The sequence below is a fragment of the Pygoscelis adeliae genome, unplaced genomic scaffold (genome assembly GCF_000699105.1).
Source record: "Pygoscelis adeliae isolate BGI_AS28 unplaced genomic scaffold, ASM69910v1 Scaffold135, whole genome shotgun sequence".
NCBI classification, from domain to species: domain Eukaryota; kingdom Metazoa; phylum Chordata; class Aves; order Sphenisciformes; family Spheniscidae; genus Pygoscelis; species Pygoscelis adeliae.
In genome coordinates, this window is record NW_008824908.1 from 3,379,277 (window position 1) to 3,403,111 (window position 23,835).

A 23,835-nucleotide genomic window follows, 5' to 3' on the forward strand; every position below is an offset into this window, starting at 1 on the left:
TACAAAATTTTACCTCTTTTCACTAGGGCAGAAGTGAATCCACTTAATAGTGGATGACTGAGTTATTTTTTCTGGAATTGGCATCTTCCTCAGTCCACCTTGTTCCTGGGTGTTTCTCTCCATAATAAATGCCTCAGAATCTGTGCTAGTAGTTTACACAGTTGGAAAATCATGTCTGTCAAAAAAGCGTTTCATACACCAGGATAGCTTTAGAAGTCCTTTTAGAAAATGTCTGTGAAAAGAGGACAATAGGGAAGGTTAGACCTTTAAGGATAAAGTCTGAGCTGTGTTTATGTTTTGTAGAAATAGATATTCAGCGTAAGAGACATGAATTGGGTGATCAATGGACAGGAGAATTTCTGTTTGAAGTTTCAACAAATATATGGAAGATTGTAACTGGGTCGGATGAAAGATCTGTCTAATCTGCTATGCTGTAGAGACAGTGTCAACAATACATGCTTAGAGGAGCCAAGAATGGGGCTGGTATAGAGAAACTCTTTTGTTTGGCTATCCACCAAGCTTTAGCACTGAGTAATTTAGGGGCAATATCTGGGCTGTCCTCAGAGACAACAGCGGATCTATTCTGCGTGGATTTCTTTAGTTCTTTTTAAAAAAACATTTAGCATCCTCTAGCAACAGTGTTCACAGGATGGCTGTTATGTGAGCAGAATTCTTTCTTTGTTTGAAGTTTGCCAGCTGAGAATTTCAATGGTTGCCTCCTGTGGACTGTAACTTTTTTTACACCAAAGTTGAAAATGAAAAGTTTAGAAAGTTGTTGCCTTCCAATGTAGGTATTGGTAAATTCCACATCAGTGACTAATGCTAAATAAAAAAAAGGTATATACTTCTGGTAACTTGTTTTTTTTTAGGCTCGACACTACATTGCAGAATCTCTTGGAGGGAAATATGCGGAAGGATTTATTCTTGAAATGGAAGCAATGTGGACAGAAAGCGACTGTCGAACACCTTTGACATGCTTTTTATCAATGGGGTCTGACCCCACTGAAAATATAGAACGTCTTGCAAAATCAAAGGTATCCTCCTAAACTGAGTTTGCTAGAGCTGATAAAGACATTTAAAACTATCCTTTGAACTAGAAATGGTATTTCCACATTTTATAGAAGTTTGAATGATGATATTTATATTCATACCAGTGTTCTCTGGAAGTTAATTTTGGACCAGTAGCCAAAATGCATTTACTAAGGAAATGGAAATGTTACATTCTTGCTTTTTCCAGTTATTTGATTCCAATGAGCCCTCTGTTTTTGTCCAGCAGACTATGATTGTCCATTACTTTGTGAAAGTACTTAGCTGTAAGAACAAAGCAATACTTGTGGTTTACACTGTGTTACCTTCACTGTAGGAGCTGACAGTAATGATGATTACAGGAAGATACAGAAAAAAATCATAAATATGGTGACAAGAGAAATTAATTTGGAGACCCTACCATTCAATCAGTTCACTTGATGGAGATGTTCAACGTTTCTTACAGTACAGCATCACGTTAAGGCACTCTGTGCTTTATGTTTTATGATTCACAATGTAGATGCAAGTATAATTTTCCCAAGAAGTTATTCACAGTAGATCTCCATAAATTTTCCTCCCTGTTAGAATGCATCTTTATTTAGAGGTGCAGGATTTTGGTATGCACTAAGTAAGACTTGCAAAAGTGGGGAGCACCCACAAATTTCTTTAGCTTATTAATTAGAAAGTTTAGATGCTCATTCTCTTTGAAAATCACGACACTCATTTTATTTGTCTGACTGTGATAAAGAGTGCTTAAATTTAGGATCTAAACTGTTTAAACTTAGGAATCTTAAGTCTGAAGTTGTTGATGTGATCCTTGTCCCCAAAAACTGTGCAGCCAGATAGCCAGCCAATATACAGACGTAGGGAACGAGAAGGACAGCAGTTGGGTGAGCAGGATTTTTAACTTTATTGGAAGCAATGCATTGGAAGAACAATTTTACTCCTATTCACAAAATATTCTATTGCCTTTTCCTAAGATATGAGAGACATTTTGACTTTGTAGAAGATTTAAAATTAACTGCAAGAATATTTATAGACTAGAAATGGGCAATTTTTTTTAGTGCCTTTTCAAGTCCAAGTAAACACATTAGGTGGTTGTGATTGGATTCCCGTTTTCATGGCCTATGGTATGAATACAAATGGAGTGTCAGCTTTATGATGACGTTTTCATTCACCTATTCGGCTCTTCAACATATGTATCCTGTGAAATGTACTCCTAGATAGGTACTTACCCTGTCTCCAGTAGGAGTTAGTTTCTGTAATCAATAAAGAGAAAGAGTGGCTCCTTTGAAAGCAATTCAGAGCACACGATTGAAACTTAACTCTGACTCACATCGAGGAGTTGAGTATTTCTATCCCATTGGCCATGTAAGAGGATGAGGGACACTAACCTCCTAATACAGTCACTTGAAGTCAGCTGATCACTTAAAGTCACTCTTGCAAGGAGTGGAACAAAATGCCCTCCCATTCTGTCAAATCTTAAGCAAGACCTTAGCCTGTCTGGGGAAGTGCTGGTAGATAGAAGGTGCTCTGTATTTGTGACTGTTAAAAGACAGCAGTTTTTGCCATCATTCTGAAAGTATATTGCCGTGGGCAGTTTTAACATGTTTTCATGCTTTAAGGAAACATGTATAGAATAACAGAAAGTGAGGTTGCCAAAGAGCTAAAGGGATTTCCTTGTTTATTCACTCATGGTTTATGAACAAGGCAACATCAGCTAGGCTGTCATAACCTGAAGTTCAACTGTAATGTCAACTGTAAATGTAAAGTTAACTGTAATGTTTAACTGTAAAGTTCTTGTCTGATCTCTTGAAGTAAAGATCTTACTACACAGAATATAGAAACCTTTCAAATTTACAAAAGCCATCCAGATTCTGCAAATCAAACTACAAACACAGATCTTTTTTTAAGTAAAAATGTATATTAACATTGTGGGACTGGGGGAGCACTTCTGTAGTTCTTTAGCTTTTGAAAAATGTATCTAGAAATCATTTACAGTTTTCAGAAACATTTGCAAGAGGGCTTTGTGTTTATTTTGCAACTTTTTCCTATCTTAGTTCCTATCTTTCTCTGGGCTTTCTTCGCTTTTTTCCAGAATAAACCTTTGATTTAACATAGGTTAGCTGCACCAAGGATCTGATCTTGGTATATATGTGATTCTATACCTCCAAAGTATCCTATTTATTGCGGTTTTTTTCTTCTTAATGATAGAAAACTTCCAAAAGACACGCTGGGCCTATTTTTCAGTTATTTCCCTTTTACAGGCATGATTTGTAGTCTTAAAATGGATTGTTAATACTGATGGCACCTCTAAGTGTGATAGTAACAATATAAATCAATTATCTGCAGTTGGAAATGTTCAAATTTGTGACCAGAATTTATTTTTCACTCTAAAATTTAGTTGTTCAGATGGCCTTCTCCCAAAGAAATGGAAACAGTATCTGTGACTACTGAGCTATATAACCTTGTTTATAAACCAAGCAAGCTGTATCTTAAAACTAGTTGGATTTCTGCCCTCTTTACTTTCACTTGAAGATGGAGTGGAAATTTAACTTTTTGAATTAAAATGAAGTTCATTATGCCTAGCACTTTGACTTCATTAAAACCAGATATTTTTATTATTGTAGAGATAGTTTCTTCTTTCAGGGAATGATGCAGAGAACCTTCAACAGAACTGTCAGGGGCACTGTGGTGACTAAAATGATAGTATTTTCATCTGGATAGCGATGTATTAAGATGACACAGATATATTGGTATGACTCACTATTGAGAGAAACATTCTGTACACAGACATTTTGATAGAGTTCTTTCAGAAGGAGTAAAATGAGGACAGCCCATAAGGAAAAATATTTTTTCCTTGTCTTCATGTTTCTATAACCTTTAATGATTGTACATTTGAGAGGTAACATTGCTGAGAAGAGCAAATGATAAGCAGATGCTTTGTTAGGAAATAATGTACCAGCTGAACATTTATGGACTCTGCAGGGGTAGTCATAGTCTTTGACTTACAGGAGTCCTAGCTGTACTCAGGTACATCTTAGAAAACGTAAAGTTTTTGCTCCTCCAGCACATAGCCAACTTCCCAGGCTATTTAGCTTTATTTCTTTTAGCTGCAATTTCAGGTTTTACTGACCTGAGAGCAGGGTTTAACTGCTTTCTTATCTTTGGCATTGTCTGCTCCTTAAATCTTTTGCCAGGATGCGGAGGATCATGTACAGCAGCTGTATTTATACTGTTCAGTAAAATCAGGTCATGGCCTGTTCTCTGACCCTAAGGCCAAATGACCCAGCACAGCTTGTGTCCATATGCTTAACCTTTATCTCCTGCAAAAGTAGGGCAGCCTCATCCACGCTGTTTAGGACTGGGTGACTTCCTTCTTTTTTGTTTCACAGTGAGAGAGTCCCAGTAGCAGGAAAACTTAAGATTAACTTTGTAGCTCTCAGCCAATTGAAGATAGGCCCAGATTGATGTCTTTATGCAGCTCATCACTACAGCATGAGGGATACTCAGCTGTAGGTCTTGAACATGAAACTGTCCATGAAATGAAGTCTTTTCATCAATTCCCTTGCCCTCAACGTGTATATAGTTTGATAATTCTGGTTTTCCCTGGTAGGAGTCAGGCAGCCAACCTAAGCCAGGGGACTACTTACTGTCATGGTTTAACCCCAGCAGGCAACTAAGCACCACACAGACACTCGCTCACTCCCACCCGGTGGGATGGGGGAGAGAATTGGAAGGGTAAAAGTGAGAAAACTCGTGGGTTGAGATAAAGACAGTTTAATAGGTAAAGCAAAAGCCGTGCACACAAGCAAAGCAAACCAAGGAATTCATTCACTCCTTCCCATGGGCAGGCAGGTGTTCAGCCATCTCCAGGAAAGCAGGGCTCCATCACACGGAACGGTTACGTGGGAAGACAAACGCCATCGCTCCAAACGTCCCCCCTTCCTTCTTCCTTCCCCAGCCTTATATGCTGAGCGTGATGTCATATGGTGTGGAATATCCCTTTGGTCAGTTTGGGTCAGCTGTCCCAGCTGTGTACCCTCCCAACTCCTTGTGCCCCCCCAGCCTACTCGCTGGTGGGGTGGGGTGAGAAGCAGAAAAGGCCTTGACTCTGTGCAAGCACTGCTTAGCAATAGCAAAAACATCCCTGTGTTATCAACACTGTTTTCAGCACAAATCCAAAACACAGCCCCATACTAGCTACTATGAAGAAAATTAACTCTACCGCAGCCAAAACCAGCACACTTACTCAACAAGAACAAGGGTAGTAAGAACAATCAGCAAGAGGCGGTCTGCCTGCAGGTTACTTGCAGATTTGTAAGGTCCTGATTGCAAGCTAGTCAGCTTGCCTTTTTCAGATCCCCTTGTGAGAGCTTGTATCGTCTTCTGTTTTTCTGAACAACTGGCTTTCTTCTCCCATGGCCTCTGGAGGAAAGACTCCATAAATTGCCAGAATTCTTGTGTTTGCATTTATGAGCTTTGTCTCTTCTGAATCCAGAAAACTAACAGCTAGAAAACTAGCTAGAGGTAGCAGATCACCGAACTAGAATCCTCTGAATCAGTGTTTCCACAGCTGCCAATTAACAATACAGGATGTTTGCTAAGGAATGACTTAGTGTGAACCAATCTTTCCTGTCCTGCCTGCCTCCTTGACAGTTCTCTGTTAGATGCAATAAATATGTTCAGACAGTAAAAAGACACCAACACTGTTGGCTTTACTCTGTGCATTAATTATTATGTGGTGCCTTAATATCTGTCCATCTCAAGATAGTCCACATCATAGGAAAAAGAATAGTCGGGCAGCTATGTTGCTGTGTGTATGCCCTGCTTTATTTGGGAAAGTGGGGAAAAGGAAGGGAAAATGTTTCAGTTGTCTTATCCCATTGACTTTGTCAGACCTGCAAAAAAAGATTATGTCAAGTGAGTGTAGTTTTCTTTCAGCAGGTGGAAGATAAGAGCAACTTGGAGGGTTTTGCTTTTTTGTTTACTCTGTTTTAACATAATCAGTCTCCATTGATATTAGCGGTTTTCTTTGTGGCACAATGTCACTACACATGGACCTACAGAAGCAATACGTCATGTGTATAATCATTCTAAAGAACTATATATAAAAGAAACTTTCTTTTTTCCTTCCAGAACATTCCATGTCGTGCCATTTCAATGGGTCAGGGCCAGGAAGTCCATGCAAGGCGCCTATTAAATCAGTGCATGCAAGATGGAGGATGGCTCCTTCTACAGAACTGCCACCTTGGCTTGGAGTTTCTTAGTGAATTAATGGACACCATTGCAACAACAGAATCTATGAGTGAAGGTTTCAGGACCTGGATCACTACAGAGGCTCACCCAGAGTTTCCTATTAATCTTTTACAGTCCTCTATCAAATTTACTAATGAACCCCCTCAAGGTAGGAAAACATGCTTTTTTTTGAGTTTTGGGGCTTGCTTTTACCCCCCTGCCCCGTATCACTATACTATGTACAGTGTTTTAGTTTTTATTCTCTGTTGTTTCATTAGCTAAATACAGCACTGTGGAAGTCAGTCTTGTGATGTGTAAAGCATGACTCTTTTGGGGAGAAAATGGATATTGTTTGTTTTTGTAACAGAAATTGATAGTGATTTTGTTGTTTGTGTAGAACCTGTGGAGAATGCCAGGTCAGTGGTCCTTTCTTAAGCTTAGTACACTCCATCACTCTTTTCTTTCTGTCCTGTTGACCCCACCCAAGGATGCAGCGGGGGACTGATCCTGTGCTCTACTGGGTAAGGAAAAGGAGGCACTCTTCTGAACACCCAACCTCAACCTCCCAAGCTGCAGTATGTAGCTGTGGCTGTTGCTTCTTCTTATGTCATCTGGCACCGCTGACAGGAGACTGACCCCAGCATCTTTGTAATTGTCCTTCAAGTATTTGTGAGCTGCTACTGAATCACCCCTTAGCCTCTGTCACAGACAAGACAGTTAATAACAACCCATAATGGATCTGAATACTGCTGTTTACTATTACATGGATATTACTATTATATTACTATTACATGGATATTATTATATATTACATTATATTATATTACATGGATATTACTATTATATTACTACTATATATTAATATTACTATTATATAGTTTTTATGCTGCTTGCTTATTTTACACACTCACTCTCTCATGCTCCCAACCTCCTGTATTGCATTCATTTCGTCTTGACTTCCCTTCCCGTTGGAGAGATCACTGCTGGTCCAGGAAGGTCAGGCAGAAAGTCATGTTGGTTTCATGCTGTGCAGCTACTTGCAGCTACCAGTCTTGGACATTACTGGCCTAGGTCCCCTGGCATTTGGCTCTGTGCATCTCCCCCACCTCCAGGATCTTTCCCCACTTCCAGGATGTTTCCTCAAGCTAGGATGTTCATCTTGTGCTTTCTAGGCCTCTAAGCCCCCAGTTATCCCAACCTAAGTAGTCTATGTGCAGAAGCACAATGTGTAATCAGCGTCCTAATTGGCAGTTCTGACTCATGTTACTGTATTAATTGGAGGATTCAGGATGTTTCACTTTTTGCAGCCTGTACCATTCACAGCTAGCAAGTAGCAGCTTTGTCCTTGAGAGTTCAAAATTTCAGTTTTGGACAGCCACCATCCCTCATATGTGCACGCAATTTTCTGCCACCTTTCAGTATTCACAGTTTAAGCTGTTTTTTGCAGCCTCCTTTTCAACAGACTAAAGAAACTCAGCCTTCTTGTCCTATCTTTGTAGGTCATGCACTTTCAGTATCTGACCATTTTTATTGCCCCATCCAGTTTCTCCACACTTCCCTTGTGTGCCAAATGTGGACAATATATGTGGGGAGAAGCCTGATCAGCACTAAGTGGAAAGCGATAAGAACTTCCTTCAGCCTGCTGTCTTGCTTCTTCTAAGGTAGCCCACTATCTGGATTGCTTTATTTGCAAGAAGAGTGTAATTTTGGCTTATAGTCAATCTGGCATCTGCAATAACCCTGAGGTGCTCACCAGTAGATCTCAGCTAGCAGATCTCAGCTTGTACAAATGCATGGGGTTATTGTGCTGCAGGTGCAGAACTTTGCACTTCTGCTTGTTGAACTTCATGCAGGTTTTGTTGACCAAGTCTTCATCACTCTCTAGATCCCTCTGGACTGATGCTCTGCTGTTTAGTATGTCAGCTACCCTCTCTAATTTAGTATTGTCTGCAAATTTGTTGAGGTTGCCTTTTGTCTCCTTATCCAACTGATGAAGATATTGAACAATATCTGCCCCTGGTGTACTCTCCTTTTTTTCTGGTTGCTAGGGTATCTTAAGCCATTGATTACTTACTATTCTTTGAGCCTAGTAATCAACCTGCTAGCCTTCTGCAATAAGATATGATTGGTTTAGTGGATGAGGGGAGAGCATAGGGTGTTGTTTATCTTGACTTGAAGAAGGCTTTTGACACAGCCCCCCAGTGCATCCTTATAGATATACTGATGAAGTAGGCATTACAGAAGTGGACAGTGAGGTGGATTGAAAATTGTGTGAACTCCCAGGCTCAAAGGGCTGTGGTCAGCTGCACAAATCCAGCTGCAGAACAGTCACCAGTGATGTACCCCAGGGGTCAATACTGGGGCCAGCGGTGGTTAAAATCTTCATTAATGACCTGGATGATGGGACACCCTCAGCAAGTTTATAGTTGATATAAAGTGGGAAGAACAGGCTGATACACCAGAAGGTCATGTTGTTGTTCAGTGGGCGTTTCACAGGCTGGAGAAATGGTCTGACAGGAATCTGCTGAACTTCAACATAGGGAAATGCCAAGTACTCGCCCTGGGGAAAAAGAACCTCATGCACCCATACATGACGGGGATGACCAGCTGCAGTAAAGGACCTGGGGTTCCTGATGGAAATCAAGTGGAACTAAGCCAGCAATACACCCTTGGAGCAAAGATGGCCTGCAACACCCTCAGCTGCATTAGGAAGATCATTTCCAGCAGGTTGAGGGAGGTGATTCTTCTCTACTCAGCCATGGTGAGAGCACATTTAGAGTGGTGTGTCCAGGTCTGACCTCCCCAGTGCAAGAAAGATACGGACAAAACAAGTCCAGTGACAGGCCACAAAGATGCTGGAGGGATTGGAGAACATGACATATGAGGAGAGGCCAAGAGAGCTATGATTGTTTAACCTTGAGGAGAGAAGGAGTATCCTATCAATGCATATAAACATGTGATGGGAGTGAGTAAAGAAAACAGCAAGACTTTTCTCAGTGGTGCCAAGTGACAGAAAGAGAGGTGACGGACACAAACGAAAATCCAGGAAATTTCACTTCAGCGTCAGAAAAAACTTAACCCACTGTGAGGGTGGTCAAATACTGGAACCACTTGTTCAGTGAGTTTGTAGACTCCATCCTCAAAACCCACATGGACAAGGCGCTGAGCAACCAGCTCTAGTTGACCCTGCTTTGAGAAGGGGTGTTACACAAGGTGACTTCCAGAGGTCCCTTCCAACCTCAACGTTTTGGTGTTATTCTGTGTGATATGAAAACATCCAGCTTTTCTAAGTAGTCTTTAACCTGTTGCTCTCCTGCTGTTGAATATCTGCCTCTTACCCAAACTATGCTGCTACCTGCAGACGTCCTTTATATGTTTATAGAAGCAACTTACTACCCTGCCTTATATCTACCCATTATGTATGATGAGGGAAGGTTACTTTGTATTTTGGACTATGGCAGAAAGAAATCCTCAAGCCTGACACTTATTTTGTCTTTCAACTCCCTCATCTTTAACTAACTGTGTAATGCATTAACTTGCCCTTCATTTATATATATGTGTTGCCACTGATTTCAGTTAATGAAGTCAGTAGGAGCTGAGAATTTTTATCCAAGGTTGTATTTAATGCCTCAGTCATTTAAACCTCTTATTTCAGTATTCATCTTCCTTTGAACATTCATAAGATGTCTACAAAATGTCTGATCTTGTGAAAGACACCCTGTTTCAAGTGTATATACTCCACTCTCAAGAGCAGTTAGTCGGTCTGCTGTTAAAAATTTCTTACTTCTTTCTCTTCTCCTCCCCCCTTTTTAATTCAGTGCTCAGCATTTTTTTATTGTACTGTGACCCCTCCTTATCATTCACATGATAACACCCTATAGCTCCAAGAGGCTATTTTATAAGTCAGGTTATAGCCAATTTACAACTTGCATTTAGTAATAGAAATATGCCCAGTGTAACAATTTAAGTCAGGATGAAATATAAACAGTTTTAGTTTTCTGATACTGTCCTGCCACATTGGTAACACGATGTGATAAGGCACTTTTGTTTGACTACTTTGTTTTGATTTTGGAAATCTCTTATGATACCCTTACAATATTTTGAAAAGCTATTTGTTTGAATATTGTTCTACAGGATCTTTGTGAAGTAGGAAAGAAGCAAAAGGGCTTTTATTGTGTCATAGGAAGTATGATGACTTGGACAATCTATTCACTGCCCTTGAAATCTGTCTTTTTAGACTTGTGTTAAGCTGATCAGGTGGAAGATATCATAAGAGGGACCTGGTATCAATAACTCATGCTCGGTGTTGTCTGCCAAACGCAGACAATGCTTCAGTAGTGCTGCCTGAAAGCATCTGGGAGTAGTGGGGCTTACGTATTCCATGGAAGCTGAGATTGTATCTGTATCATCTCTCTAAAGCTGTTCCTGGGATATGAAATGTCAGTGCTCAAACCAACCTCCCCAAGTATTAGTATTTCCACTATGAATTTAGGTTCTCGTCTCATCAGCTTGGTGCCTGTATGCCAGTTTGAGAAGCTGCACACAGAATTTTGAGATTGTTATAGGAATGAAATCTAAATAAAATTGTAGAACTAAAATCTCATTTTATATGTAAATATCAAAGCACAAACTCTTGGATATTCAGTGCTATATTTCATATGTTGTTAGGTGTCTTTTTGATTGCCATATAGTTGCTGAATAGTTATGTTTATATTTCAGTTGTTATTGGTAACATTTAGAATATGATTAATTAATTGTAATTCCTTCCAGACTCCTGACCTTCATTTGGTGAGTCATCTACCTGAAACAAAATGTAATTGAAGTTTGCCTGCTATGACCAGGTGAACAGATAATTGATTCAAAGAGATTATTTGAAGCTATGAATAAGATGATACTGTAAATTGGAATAGAGAATTCTACTTAATGGAAGTTGGATTTATGGGTTCCATACATTTTTTTGCTCATATATTACATTTTTGTACTTATTTTCTAGGTGTGAAAGCTGGCTTAAAACGAACATACTCAGCTGTTACTCAGGATCACCTAGAAGTGAGCAACATGCCACAGTGGAAACCATTGCTATATGCTGTAGCATTTCTTCACACAACTGTTCAGGTTTAAAAATACGTTTCTTTTCTTCTATCATAAAGTCATGTTTCATTTATTAATGCACCATGTTATTAAATGAAAAAACATGTTTAAATAGAAATCCCATGTTGGTAAATTAATACAAATAAAATAAGAAAGAAAACAACACACCTCTATTACTGCAACTGTCTTAGAACTTAGAACTCTGCTCATGTTGATCTTGTACCTCCAACAGGGATAGTATTTCAGAGGAAAAAAGGACAGCCATCCAATGAGCAATTAGTGTACTCTTCTGTTTAAAGTCTTTGGGCATCGTTGTGTGATCTGTCTTTCAACTAACTGGTTTTTTACTAATATTTTAAATCATAAAAGCACATTAAAGAAATTTACAGCCTGGGTTGGAAAACCATAGTCTTAAAACTGGTGCTTTCACAATGAGAAGGGCTAAGAGGGTGAATATAAATCCTTCCTGCACTGAAACCTGTAGGAGGAAATGAAGGTGGAAGATGATTTTGGGTCTTGCCTTTCAGGAGTTCCATTAAAGAAAGTGCTTTATGGATTAACCACAACTTTTCATCATTCTATTGATAGATTTTGCAGTATCCTTACTTTATATCTGGTGCCTAGTTAATTTAACTCTGTGGCATCCATGCACTGTTACATTGTGTTCCAAAGGAAGCCTGTGATATGCTTGTCTTTGGCCCATTGCTTCTTTCTTGGTGGAAATTAACAATGTTTAAATACCAGATATTGCCCTAACAACCACATAGTGCCAACTGCATCTGTAAATGATTCAGTAAGAAGCAGCTTTTGCTACTTGCATCTGTACCATGCAGAGACATCAGTGGTATGAATATACCTAGTCCATAGGAGGACCACAGACAATGACCATGGCTGATGGGTTTAGACATCCTTTACTAAAACAATAGCTTCATTTTTGAAATTCAAAAACTATAGTTCTAGACTCACATATTCGCTGCACTTAGAAAAGAGGATTTTTTCTTTGTGAAAATGTTAATATTCCTATTCTTTGTTCATATCTTTCTACTGATGATGATAAATGAAGAGATTTATAACTACTAGATAATTAATCAAGCATTTGGCTTTGTGTGTGTTAAGAGAAGAATCATTTTTTTAAAGTTGGTGAAATACAGCCCCAGCTGGACTACTACGTTCTTAGCATATTTAATGTATTCTTCTGCACTTAATGTTTTCTTCACAATTACTATCAATCAGCCTTTACCTTTAACTCTATCTATTTTACAGGAAAGACGAAAGTTTGGTCCATTGGGCTGGAATATTCCTTATGAATTTAATCAGGCAGACTTCACAGCCAGTGTGCAATTTGTTCAGAATCATTTGGATGATATGGACATTAAACGTGGAGTGAACTGGAGCTGTGTTCGCTATATGCTTGGAGAAGTACAGTATGGTGGCCGTGTAACTGATGACCTTGACAAAGCACTGCTGAATACATATGCAAGAGTGTGGTTTGGAGAGCATATGTTTAGTGAAAAATTTTGTTTCTACAAAGATTATGTTATTCCAAAAGGGAAAACAGTTGAAGACTATCTACAGTACATAGAGCAATTGCCAGTGATTGATACACCTGAGGTAAAATATTTCAATATATTAAAGTGAGTTTTTGTCAGATAAATAATTTAGTCAGGTATATTTTCCAGAGCCATGAATGTATAGGTCAAGATTAGCAGGCAGACCATTCTAGTGGGTATCTAGTATAGATCTGCCTCCAAACAATTGGAAGAAGTCTCACATTCACAGGCCCTGGTCCTCATGGAGGACTTTAACAACCCTAATTATCTGCTGGAAGGGTGATACAGCAGGGTTCAAGCAGTCTAGGAGATTTCTTGAGTGCACTAATGACAACTTCCTGGCACAGGTAACTGAGGAGCCAACAAAGAAAGCTGCTTGGCTGGACCTGATACTTATGAGCAACGAAGAACTGGTCAGGGATGTGAAATCTGGAGGCAGCCTTGACTGCAGTGACCAATGGTGGAGTTCAGGATCCTAAGAGGAGAGAGTAGGTCAAAAAGCAGGACCACAGCCCTGGATTTCAGGAGAGCAGACTTCAACCTCTTCAGAGGTTTCTTCCAGGCTTGGAAGAATCCCATGGGATACGGCCCTGGAGAGAACAAGGGTCCAGGAGAACTGGTCCAGGGATCACCTCCTCCAAGCTCAAGAAAGATCCACCCTAACAAGTAGGAAGTCAAAGGCAGCAGAAGGCCTGAATGGATGAACAAGAAGCTCCTGACTGAATTCAGACATAAAAAGGAAGTGTTACAAGAGGTGGAAGCAGGGGCAGGTGACCCAGCAAGAGTATAGAGCTACTGTCTAATCTTGCAGGGATAGGGTTAGGAAAGCCAAGGCCAAAGTAGAGTTGAATCTGTCAAGGAATACCCTGTGAAGGGTAATAAGAAAGGATTTTACAAGTAAGTAAACAGCAAAAAGATTACTAGGGAAACTGTGGGTCCATTGCTGAATGGGGCAGGAGAACTAGTGAGAAATGATACGGAAAAGGCTCAATGCCTTCTTTGCCTTAGTCTTTACCAGTAAAACTGACCTCCAGGAATCTCAGGCCCCTAAGACAAAAAGTCTAGAACAAGGAACTTACCCCTGGTGGAAGAGGACCAGGTTAGAGAGCATTTGAACAAAGTGAACATATGTAAGTTCGTGGTACCTGATGGGCTGCACCCATGAGTGCTGAGGGAGCTGGCTGATGTCATTGTCAGGTCACTCCCGATTACTTTTAAATGGTCATGGTGACTGAAAGAGGTTCCTGAAGAATGGAAGATAGGAAATATCACTCCAATCTTCAAGAAGGGAAGAAGAAAGATCCGGGGAACTACAGGCTGGTCAGCGTCACCTCAGTCCCTGGGAAGGTGCTGGAGAAAATCCTCTTGCAAAGCATTTCCAAACATATGAAGGACAAGCAGGTGATTGAGAGTAGCCAGCATGGATTTGTGCAGGAGAAATTATGCTTAACCAACCTGTTGGCCTTCTACAATGAAGTGACCAGCTTGGTGGATGAGGGGAGAGCAGTGGATGTTTTTTACCTCAACTTTAGTAAGACCTTTGACACTACCTCCCATAACATCTTCATAGACAAGCTGACAAAGTATGGGTTAGATAAGTGTGCCATGAGGTGGCTAAATAACCAGCCCCAGAGGGTTGTGATCAAAGTCCAGCTGGAGACAGGTCACTAGTGCTGTATGCCAGGGGTCAATACTGGGGCCAGTACTGTTTAACATCTTTATTAATGACCTGGATGATGGGGCAGATGCACCTTCAACAAGTTCACAGGAGTCACAAAACTGGAAGGAGTGGATGATAGACCAAATGGTTGTGTTGCTATCCAGAGAGATCTGGACAGGCTGGAGAATTGGGCAGAGGGGAATCTCGTGAAGTTCAACAAGGGGAAATGCAAATTCCTGCATTGGTTGTCCTGGTGGACAACTAGCTGACCATGAACCAGTAATGCAAAGAGGCCAGCAGTATCCTAGGCTGCATTAGTGGGGTGATCCTCTCTACTGAGCACTGGTGAGACTATATCTGAAGTACTGTGTCCAGTTCTGGGCTCCCCAGTACAAGAAAGATACGGACTTACTGAAGTGAGTTCAGAGCAGGGCCATGAAGATGATTAAGGGACTGGAGCATCTGTCATATGAGGAAAAGCTGAGAGAGCTGGGACTCTCTAGCCTGGAGAAGAGTCTCAGATGGGATCTTATCAATGTCTATAAATACCTGTTGGGAGGGTGTAAAGATGGAGCCAGAGTCTTTTCAATGGTACCCAGTGAAAGGGCAAGAGGCAATGGGCATAAATTAAACAACAGGAAATTCCATCTGACAACAAGAAAACACTTTTTTACAGTGAAGGTGGTTAAGCACTGGAAGAGGTTGCCCAGAGAGGTTGTGGCATCTCGATCTTTGTAGATACTAAAATCCCAACTGGACACTGCTGGACAGCCTGCTCTATCTGACCCTGCTTGAGCAGGTGGTTTGGATTAGATGACCCTCAGAGGTCCCTTCCAAACTAAACTATTTTGTGATTTTGCAATTCTGTATGGGATTGAGCAGACGTGAACTGAGAAATAATGAAAATAAAAAAGCCATATGGTCTCATTTTTCAAGTTATAATTGGGAGATTATTCCATTTTGACAACAGGAAGATCTCAATGTTGCCATGAATTGATGGGGTAGGGTGCAGGGTAGCTCCTGTTTGCAACCACTTTTATGTGACCCAGTGTGTGTATACTGCAGCGGTCACATTAATTGGAGGACTGCAACTTTCTGCTCCCTCTAGTACAGGCACACGTGATGAAGTTAGTTAAAATTGAAACAGAAGTGAATGCTCTGGATTTCTGTCTTATTGCTATTAAGTTGATAAATGCCTTTGGAAGTAAGTTCTATTAAAATTAAATAGAACAGAAAAAAACGGTTTTCCGTTATTGATAATGTGCTGGCTGAGAGGGTGAGAAGATTCCAAGGTCATAAAATAAACTTGAAAAGTTTTGAATATCTGAAGGTAGTGAAAGCAGAATGCAAGGGTATTTGTGCTGGCAACAATACACCTTTTCCAAGTGAGGGTAAATGCAGCCGTGATAATGCACCAGTGGGATCCCTCTGAGCCCAGCTCATGAAGTGTTTCCTATCAGTGTATGAACCTTGACTCTATCATGGTCAAGGTTCTTTCATGGATCTGCTTTTCTAAGCACTTGGGAACCTATCTCACAATGCTGCAATGTATTTTGATGCCTGTAAAAAAATCTGTATGTATGGTTTGATGTAGGGGAATTTTACCTTTGACTTTTGTGTAAATAAGATCAAGTCCAGGAATGCAAACATCTTTTTCTCCTTCACTTTTTCACAGGTTAGGAAGAAAGCTATGACTTTCTTCCGTCATTCGAAAATCTGTCAAAATTGCTCATGGAAACCTTTAACCTTTTAATCTCCCAGACTTCTTTGTTCCACAAGGGATATTGTGCTAGTCAAAACAGTGTATCTTTGTTTCCTCCCCTTTCCATTTTTGGTTAAGAAAGAAAGACTGAACAAGTCTGATTGCTGTATCCTTGCTCTTTTGATGAAATTTCAACCCCTGATCAGAATAAACACTGACTTCTGAAGAGGGCTATTGAACTCGGCGATCCCTTTGAAAATGACTTTGATTTCAGAGGGGTATAGAGCTTTAGCAATTGGTTTTGAGGATTTATCAGGCTAAAAAAAAACCCTGAAAGACGAATCCAACATCCTCTTTTTAATCAAAATTCCCAGAGATTTTGGATCAAAAAGAATGAGAGATTGGGCTCCTTGATTAATATATAGGACATCCAGGACACTGGTCCACCCATTGCTTTTCTACTCTGGTTTCTTCGTTCTTATTCCTTCACACATCACTTGCATAAAAACATAGAGCCAGAGTTGTCTCCCATGCAACGTCACTGTCTTTGGCAATATTACACCAGTTTTGAAGTTAGCGCTTGGACTAGCACTACAATTTACATTCACAATAGCAGATATTTTTCATGTTTCTAACTTGGGCTATAACATTGCCACAAAATCTGCTAGAGCAAAAACAAACAAACAAACCCTTATTTTGCAAGAGCAAAAGCAGAAAAGAGTGTATCTTCAAATGTGTATTTCATTCCATATAGAATATGTGTAATAAAGTACATTGATTTTTACAGCTTTTTACAGCTCTAAATATTCAGGTTGAGTAAACCACTATGTGTAAAACACGTTAAATTCTACTTCGAACCTAATTCCATGCTAGTTATCGTCACATCTTCTCTCACACGCAGTATTAGGTCTGTACTGTGTTCTTTGTGCTGTTGTAAGGATCAGACACACAACTGGTGTAAATCAGTGCAGCTTTGCTGGCTTTGACACAGATGCAGCCACTTATACCCCTTGCTTCTGAGTTTCTAGATTTGCAAGCATAACAGTATTACATATGGCCCTTTTTATTCTGTCCTCAGAGTATGTAAATATTGGTTACTAGAAGTGTCTTCTTGTAATATACCAATTCTAATATAAAATATGAAAACATGAAAAATGAGAAGCGGAAGATTGCTTGGCTTTGGTGCTCAGTTTGAGGGCAAGCCTTCCTCACTGTTGGATCAGGTTCAAAGTTTGTAAGAGATAGTTAATAGCTATAATTAAAGGAGGGCTTGTCAAATAAGTTACAGTACAATTCCTCCTGGAGAAGAGTTGCAATTGTCAACCTGACAATTATAGACTTACTGATATTTCAGTGGAAGTTTCTGAGAAAGCTATTATCATTCAGACAAAGGGCAGCTTTGCAGTAATTCTGTGCTAGCTGTATCTTAAATAAAATAATTCCATTTCAGAAGAAGGGGAAGTAAGGAGTGGGTGACTTAAACCAAAAATAGCTAAACCATAAAATACCCTAAATATATCACCAGTCATAAAATCTTCAGGTACTTCGAATACGGGCAGTGTTTTATTCACTGTGCTGCATGCCTTATAACCCTAAGAGACTGAGTAAAACAGAATGTGTTAGAAATGGTAACTGGTCTGATTATTAGGGGCATCTACTTGAGCTGGTACAACAGCAATAGATCTGTAGAGACAAAGAGCTAGTGGTGAGGGGTCAGTGTCCACATATGACATGTTTTCAACAAGCTCTAGTCTGAACCAGCGGAAAGGAATCAGTTTGTACACCCTGATAGCACTCCACAGCGTGATCCAAAGCCTGCTATGTGAAGATAAGCAGAAGATCAGTTAAAAAAAACCCCACTCATATGAATGAAAACGCTATTGTATATGCAGCCTATGTTAATGTTTTTGTGTAATTTGGGCTTGGTCCTTGGCCAGTTCAATGGGTGTACTTCCACTGACCTGTTCATATCTATTGTTTTATAGAGCTGAGGATTTTCTTCCTTGTTTATCCATTTTCATGCATTCTTTCATTGATATAATTTTAGAAGGAAAATCGCAGGTTTTTTTCTTTTTTTTTTCCCTTTTACTTTAAGGTATTTGGACTTCACCCTAACGCAGATATAACTTACCAGACTAACCTGGCTAATGAGACATTAAGTACAATAGTGAGCATCCAGCCCAAAGACAGCGGCACTGGAGGAGGGGAAACCCGAGAAGCAGTGGTGCAGCGTCTTGCTGATGAGATGCTAGAGAAGCTACCTCCAGATTACAACCCTCATGAGGTATATGCTGCTTTATAGATACAGATGTTTTATGTATGTATGTATGTATATGTTTCATGAGTTTTATTGTGCTTCTTAAATTTAACTGGCACATGTTCTAAAAAGCTCTTAATATTGTGCATAGTGTTTTGTAAGTCTGTTTTGGTTTATTATCTAAAATACTCCTACATCGGAAATGTATATTTCAAATGCCATAGTCAACTTAATTAGTCACCTTAACTCAGAAGAGCCATCAGGGACTTGAGAAAGTTCCTTAGAGAAGGACACCGTTGCCTCTTTCTGAAGGATCAGTGATCTTATAGTGGTTACAGCTTTCAATTTACCTACTCTTATTCTGATACCACCATTATGAATAATGGATTTTATCACTGACCTTTTCATGCCCCAGATTTTTGGAGTTTGAGCCATAACAGATATATTTGTCAATCTTTTCTTGCATTTTTGATTAACAGTCTCATTAAATGGAAATATCCAGCATAAAGCACTCTTGCATCAGTTTGTAAGTAGGATCTGGTGTCTTGCCATGTGTTCCACAATTTTATTATTTACAATTCTGTTTTGCACTAATAGTGCTTTTTTCCCCTGGTTGCAGTCCAAGCTTGTCGAGTGCCCAGTATGCAGTATTGCAACTTGTTATGTTATACTTTATTTTCTTCTCTGGCCGACTTAGAATGTCCGCTTAGGTTACAACCAGTCCTCTTGGGGCCCTGGCAATATTTCCTGTCTTCTGTTCTACTATTCATCTCAGATTTAGTATGGCTTGTATAAATAGCCTCTTCTGTACTGTCATAATTCAACTCAGAACTTCTCTTTTCATTCCCTTCTTGGCAAAGTACTCACAATCTGCAACTTTTTTTGGTGAGGTTTTCTAACAGCTTTCTCCATATAGTTATTTTTCCATCCATCCCTGCTTGTGTCTCTCTTTTTTTCTCACCTGCTTATTGAGTGATTCCCAGCGATAGTATATAAATCATTTATTTGTAGAATTTGATTTGGAATGGAGTCAGTTTTCTAGTTTTCACATTATTGTTTAACAGTAAATAAATATTAGAAATAGCAAATAAAATGAAATATAAATAACACTTAATTACTAATTTAATAAATTTAATAATTTACACCTTGGATCTACACCTATAATCTACACCTTGGATTGTTCTCAGTCCTTTTCCCTTATGCTTCCTATCAGAGTAAAGCTTTTTCATGGAACTAGTTTCTTCTAGTTTTGTTCAGCTCCTTAGAAATTTTTTTTCCAATTTGCAGTAGAATACTGAATGCCTGGGTAGCATATGTGATTTTGCCATATTTGTAATATGTGTATTGAGCTAATTTTTTTTCCATATATTTGCTAAATCCTCCAAATGACTATTTCTTCATTCCCTTGTTAAACTGCCAACTTTTTTCCTCCTGAAGAATTCGTAATACTTAGAAGACATCAATAGTACTGGACTTTATATTGTAACCAGAGGGTATTCTTGCCCTCAGATTTTACCCCTGGGAAATGTGTGCAGTGCGTTTTAGTCTTGTAAAATGCACACACGCTTGTTTAATCCAAATTTCACTTCTAAATGGTTTGAACAAATACTATTTTTCTCCAACATTTCTTCTGTTTAATCTTGGTCTCATTCACTCTCATTCCTTCTTGGTTTATTCACTCAGGTTATCCACAGAAAACACACATAGAGCAAGCCTCCCCTTTTCAGTCACTTCCTCAAGTGTCTTAGCTTTGGAGGCAACCAGTTATGGAGCCAGGAGATGTAGTGAAGTGTAGTTAAGGACAAAGAGTCTGGAGGGTTTATTTTGGAAGTTCCGCCCTGCACTCTTACCTTGTCTCTATTTTACTGCTGTATTTGGGTACAATACATACTTTGCCATGTGACTGTATAAAAAAATCACCACCAATTGTTTTCATTGCTGTTTCACTCTCATCATCCAGTAGTATGACAAGCTATTATCTTTTCTCATGATCTGCCAATCATACATGCAGGTTTTTATTTTCTTGAAGCAATCATCTTTATAATGATGCTCACAATTAGATAGTTCTTTGCTTCTATACCGCTTCTCTGACATCTTCTCTGAGCTTCAAGGAAACCTCTTTTGCTTCAATTTGCTTGACAGCTGTTCTCTTATGATTCAAGTAAGGAGATCCGTATTTGTACAGGACAAGGCAATATTAGGTATTAATACTTTAGCATCAGCTTGCTCCCCCTCCACCTCCCTGCTTCATTCTTACAGGTACAGTCAGAGAATGTCCTGTTGGATCTACTTTTTCGCTCTGTATTTCTTGTAAATGTATTCTGAGCTCAGGATGTAAGTTTGTTTCATTCTCTTATCAATAAGTGTAGATACCACCTCTTCCTGGTGATTTCTAGTTTTCTCAGGTTCTGTACATCTTGATCTGTGAATTGTACTTCTCTCTGATTAATCACACCACTCTATTTACACACTGTTTCTTCAGTCCACATTACTGATGGATGACATGGTACTTTTCCACAGAACCATCAAAAAATTACGCTTTGTTTCTGTATCATGGTAGTCATTCCTTTGCTCTGAGTATCTACAGAACATCCTCTGGTCATTTTCCAACAGTTTATTATTGGTAATAATGTGTTCCTCTGTACAACTCTTTGGCTGTGTCACCTGCACTACAATTTTAGATTTTACTTCTGCAGTGTTATGAGATTTGGCATTATTTCTTGCAGTTCCTGATTCTTCAATATTTCCTTCTTCATTTTGCCTAATAGATTTACCCTTTCTCTCATTCTCTAGGTCTTAGAACTCATTTGAGTCTTTACCAGTGCTTTCTTTGTTGGAGGGGAATATCCTTTTTCTGCCATTAGTGCCCAGTTCCACCTCTTTGCTGCAGTTGTTTATGTCCAGGAGTGTTGCCACCTCTACACAATAAGCAAAAGATCTGTATCAAATGTGTTTCTCATCTGAACTGAAGCTCTGTTATTCTGGAACCTCTTAGAAAGGGCGGAGATGGCAGGAGTAAGCTGTAAAGAAAGCTACATTTTTAAATGAAAGTTTGCATAAACTGGCAAAAAAAAAAAAAGGTCTAAAATGCCAGAAGAAAAAAAAACCACATTATGTTCGCTAACATATAACCAAGAATATCATTAGTCAGAGCAGGAAAGAAGGGAGAGTTTAGATGTTCTCTGAGGGAAGAAGCCACAGAATTTTGCAGAAGCTACAATATAATAAGCAAATGAAATTACAAGCTTGCAAGTATAAGGAGTGAATGGATTATGTAATTACTTCCTGTGATGTGTGAAAAAAAGGGAATGGGTTGTGTTCTGGGTTTTGTCAATTTAAGTCAACATTTGGTCATTCAGGACATTATTACCTATATCCAGGACATTATTACCTGCTAGATCAGTTTAACAATCCTGAAACAAATAAAACTAATACACTAATTTGCAAGAGATTGAGGGAATGTGTCAAAAAGAGTTCCTATGCATGCCTCATTGGATAAGAGCAGTAAAAAGAAAAACATTCATTAGTCCTAGCAGTGCAGCTTGGGTTTGCTTTTAGAAGAATATTGTGCTCTAGTAAGGCCATGATGTGGTAGTCTTTGGAAATAGAGTTATAGAGATACTATCAGTGCAGAAAAGGAAAAAAAAATTAGGAAACAAATGAAAGTAATTAAAAGCAAATACTCTTCAGGGAAAATGGCAGGTGCCTTTGCTATCTTGATCAGTTCTTGTGGCTCCCTTTAGAAGGTGTGGAGTGAATTTGCTCAGAGTTAAAACCCCAACAGACTAGGTTAGGGACAGATGGTACTGAAACCAATTATTTGCTGACATTCAGAGCTCCGGATTGTACTTTCTCTTGATACATTGTGAATCTAGAGAAAATTCAGGCTGTCATACAGAGGCCTTCATTTCTCAATTATTAGACTTTGGCAATGACTTCAGAACCAACAACTTTCAAAACAGGGCAACCGTTTTACCCCATGATATATGCTTCTTCTTTTGTTGTTGTGTTCTTGTAACGCTTCCTCTCAGCAGTCAAATTACTGACTCAGTGTCCACCCAGAAGACTATAAACAAAACAAGTCACCTTTGCATGCTTTATCAGACTGCAGTTTGACACAGGTGATGGAAAAGCATAATAAACCTTTCTCCTGACCTAAAACTGTCTTCATTTTTCTCGCTCCAAAGGCAGAGGCAGAGTAAGAATTCTGCTTTCATGATCGACCTCCTTTTGCGTCTGGGTCTTGCCTCACAGGTAACAGAGAGATTAGTGGTAAAATGATTAGGTCCAGTCAGTCCGTGTGAGTGAAGATAGATGCAAGAATAAATGTCAGCCTGTCATACACCAAGTTTTATAATGAAAATGATCCTTGCAGCTTGAAAAACAGCTTGCTAGGGAATAGTCATAGAGACATTCCAAAGATACTGCACTTTATTGGATGTTGGCTTTTAACCTAAGTAGCAATGGGGTTTTTTCCTTAAATATTTTTCGTCGTATTGATTTCATTTTATCCTCTGCTAAGACTATGACTACGTTAGCAAGTATTGCATGGGAATAGTTCATCTGAGGACCCCAGGCCTGCATTAGATATTTTATTGGGGAATTTACTTCAGTCTAACTCTAGTCTGGGCCTGTAGACTGAACACCCATTAGTGGCTGGAGTACGTTAGACTCCCTGAAGCTTACCTTTTGGGTTAGTTTAATTTGAAGCTAAGCCAGTTTGTATGCCTGGAGTCCACTTTTCAGTGCAGTTTTTTTGGTACAAAAAAAAATTTGGGGTCTGAACTGAAACACTAACGTAGGTGCCTTGTAAGGTGTCTCTGGTTTACTTACCAACCCCATCAGATATGGTGGTCACCCAGCTCTAGAGCTTCAGCTATTTTCTACGTATTTCACTGCCTGCTTCCTTATATACAATGGGGAATTGGTCCTTGACACCACTTGAAAAGAGCTCGGACTTGGACACGCCTTGAGCTTGTCTTTCTTATTCAGGTCTCTTATTTAGACCATCTCACAGAATGATGGACTTCCCATTTCTGCTGACAAGGGTATAACAAGTAGGCAAGTCTAATTGAAAATGACAGCATTTACTGAAAATGGTAGGCAGTTACTACTACAGTAACTTGATCACTGATCATTAAATGACTTGAGTTCGGCAACTGCTTTTCTGCTGAATGTCCTATAAAGTACGTGGTGACAAAGGAGTTGGTGACCTGAGGACAGCTAAGAAATGTACATAGAGGAATCTGACACAGTGGAGATATGCATTGCAAAATCATGTAGACAAAGCTATTAAGAGTATGATTTTAGT

General features: G+C 39.4%; 1 protein-coding gene across 1 annotated transcript in view; it reads left to right on the forward strand.

Annotated features, from left to right (window-relative positions):
- The window catches only part of LOC103917741 (dynein heavy chain 5, axonemal-like), a 174,586-nt gene that overhangs the window by 130,878 nt on the left and 19,873 nt on the right, over nt 1-23,835 (forward strand). The window contains 5 exon segments of the mRNA XM_009324931.1: nt 870-1,034; nt 6,166-6,433; nt 11,258-11,379; nt 12,619-12,966; nt 18,363-18,551. Coding sequence (XP_009323206.1) covers nt 870-1,034; nt 6,166-6,433; nt 11,258-11,379; nt 12,619-12,966; nt 18,363-18,551 — 1,092 coding nt within the window.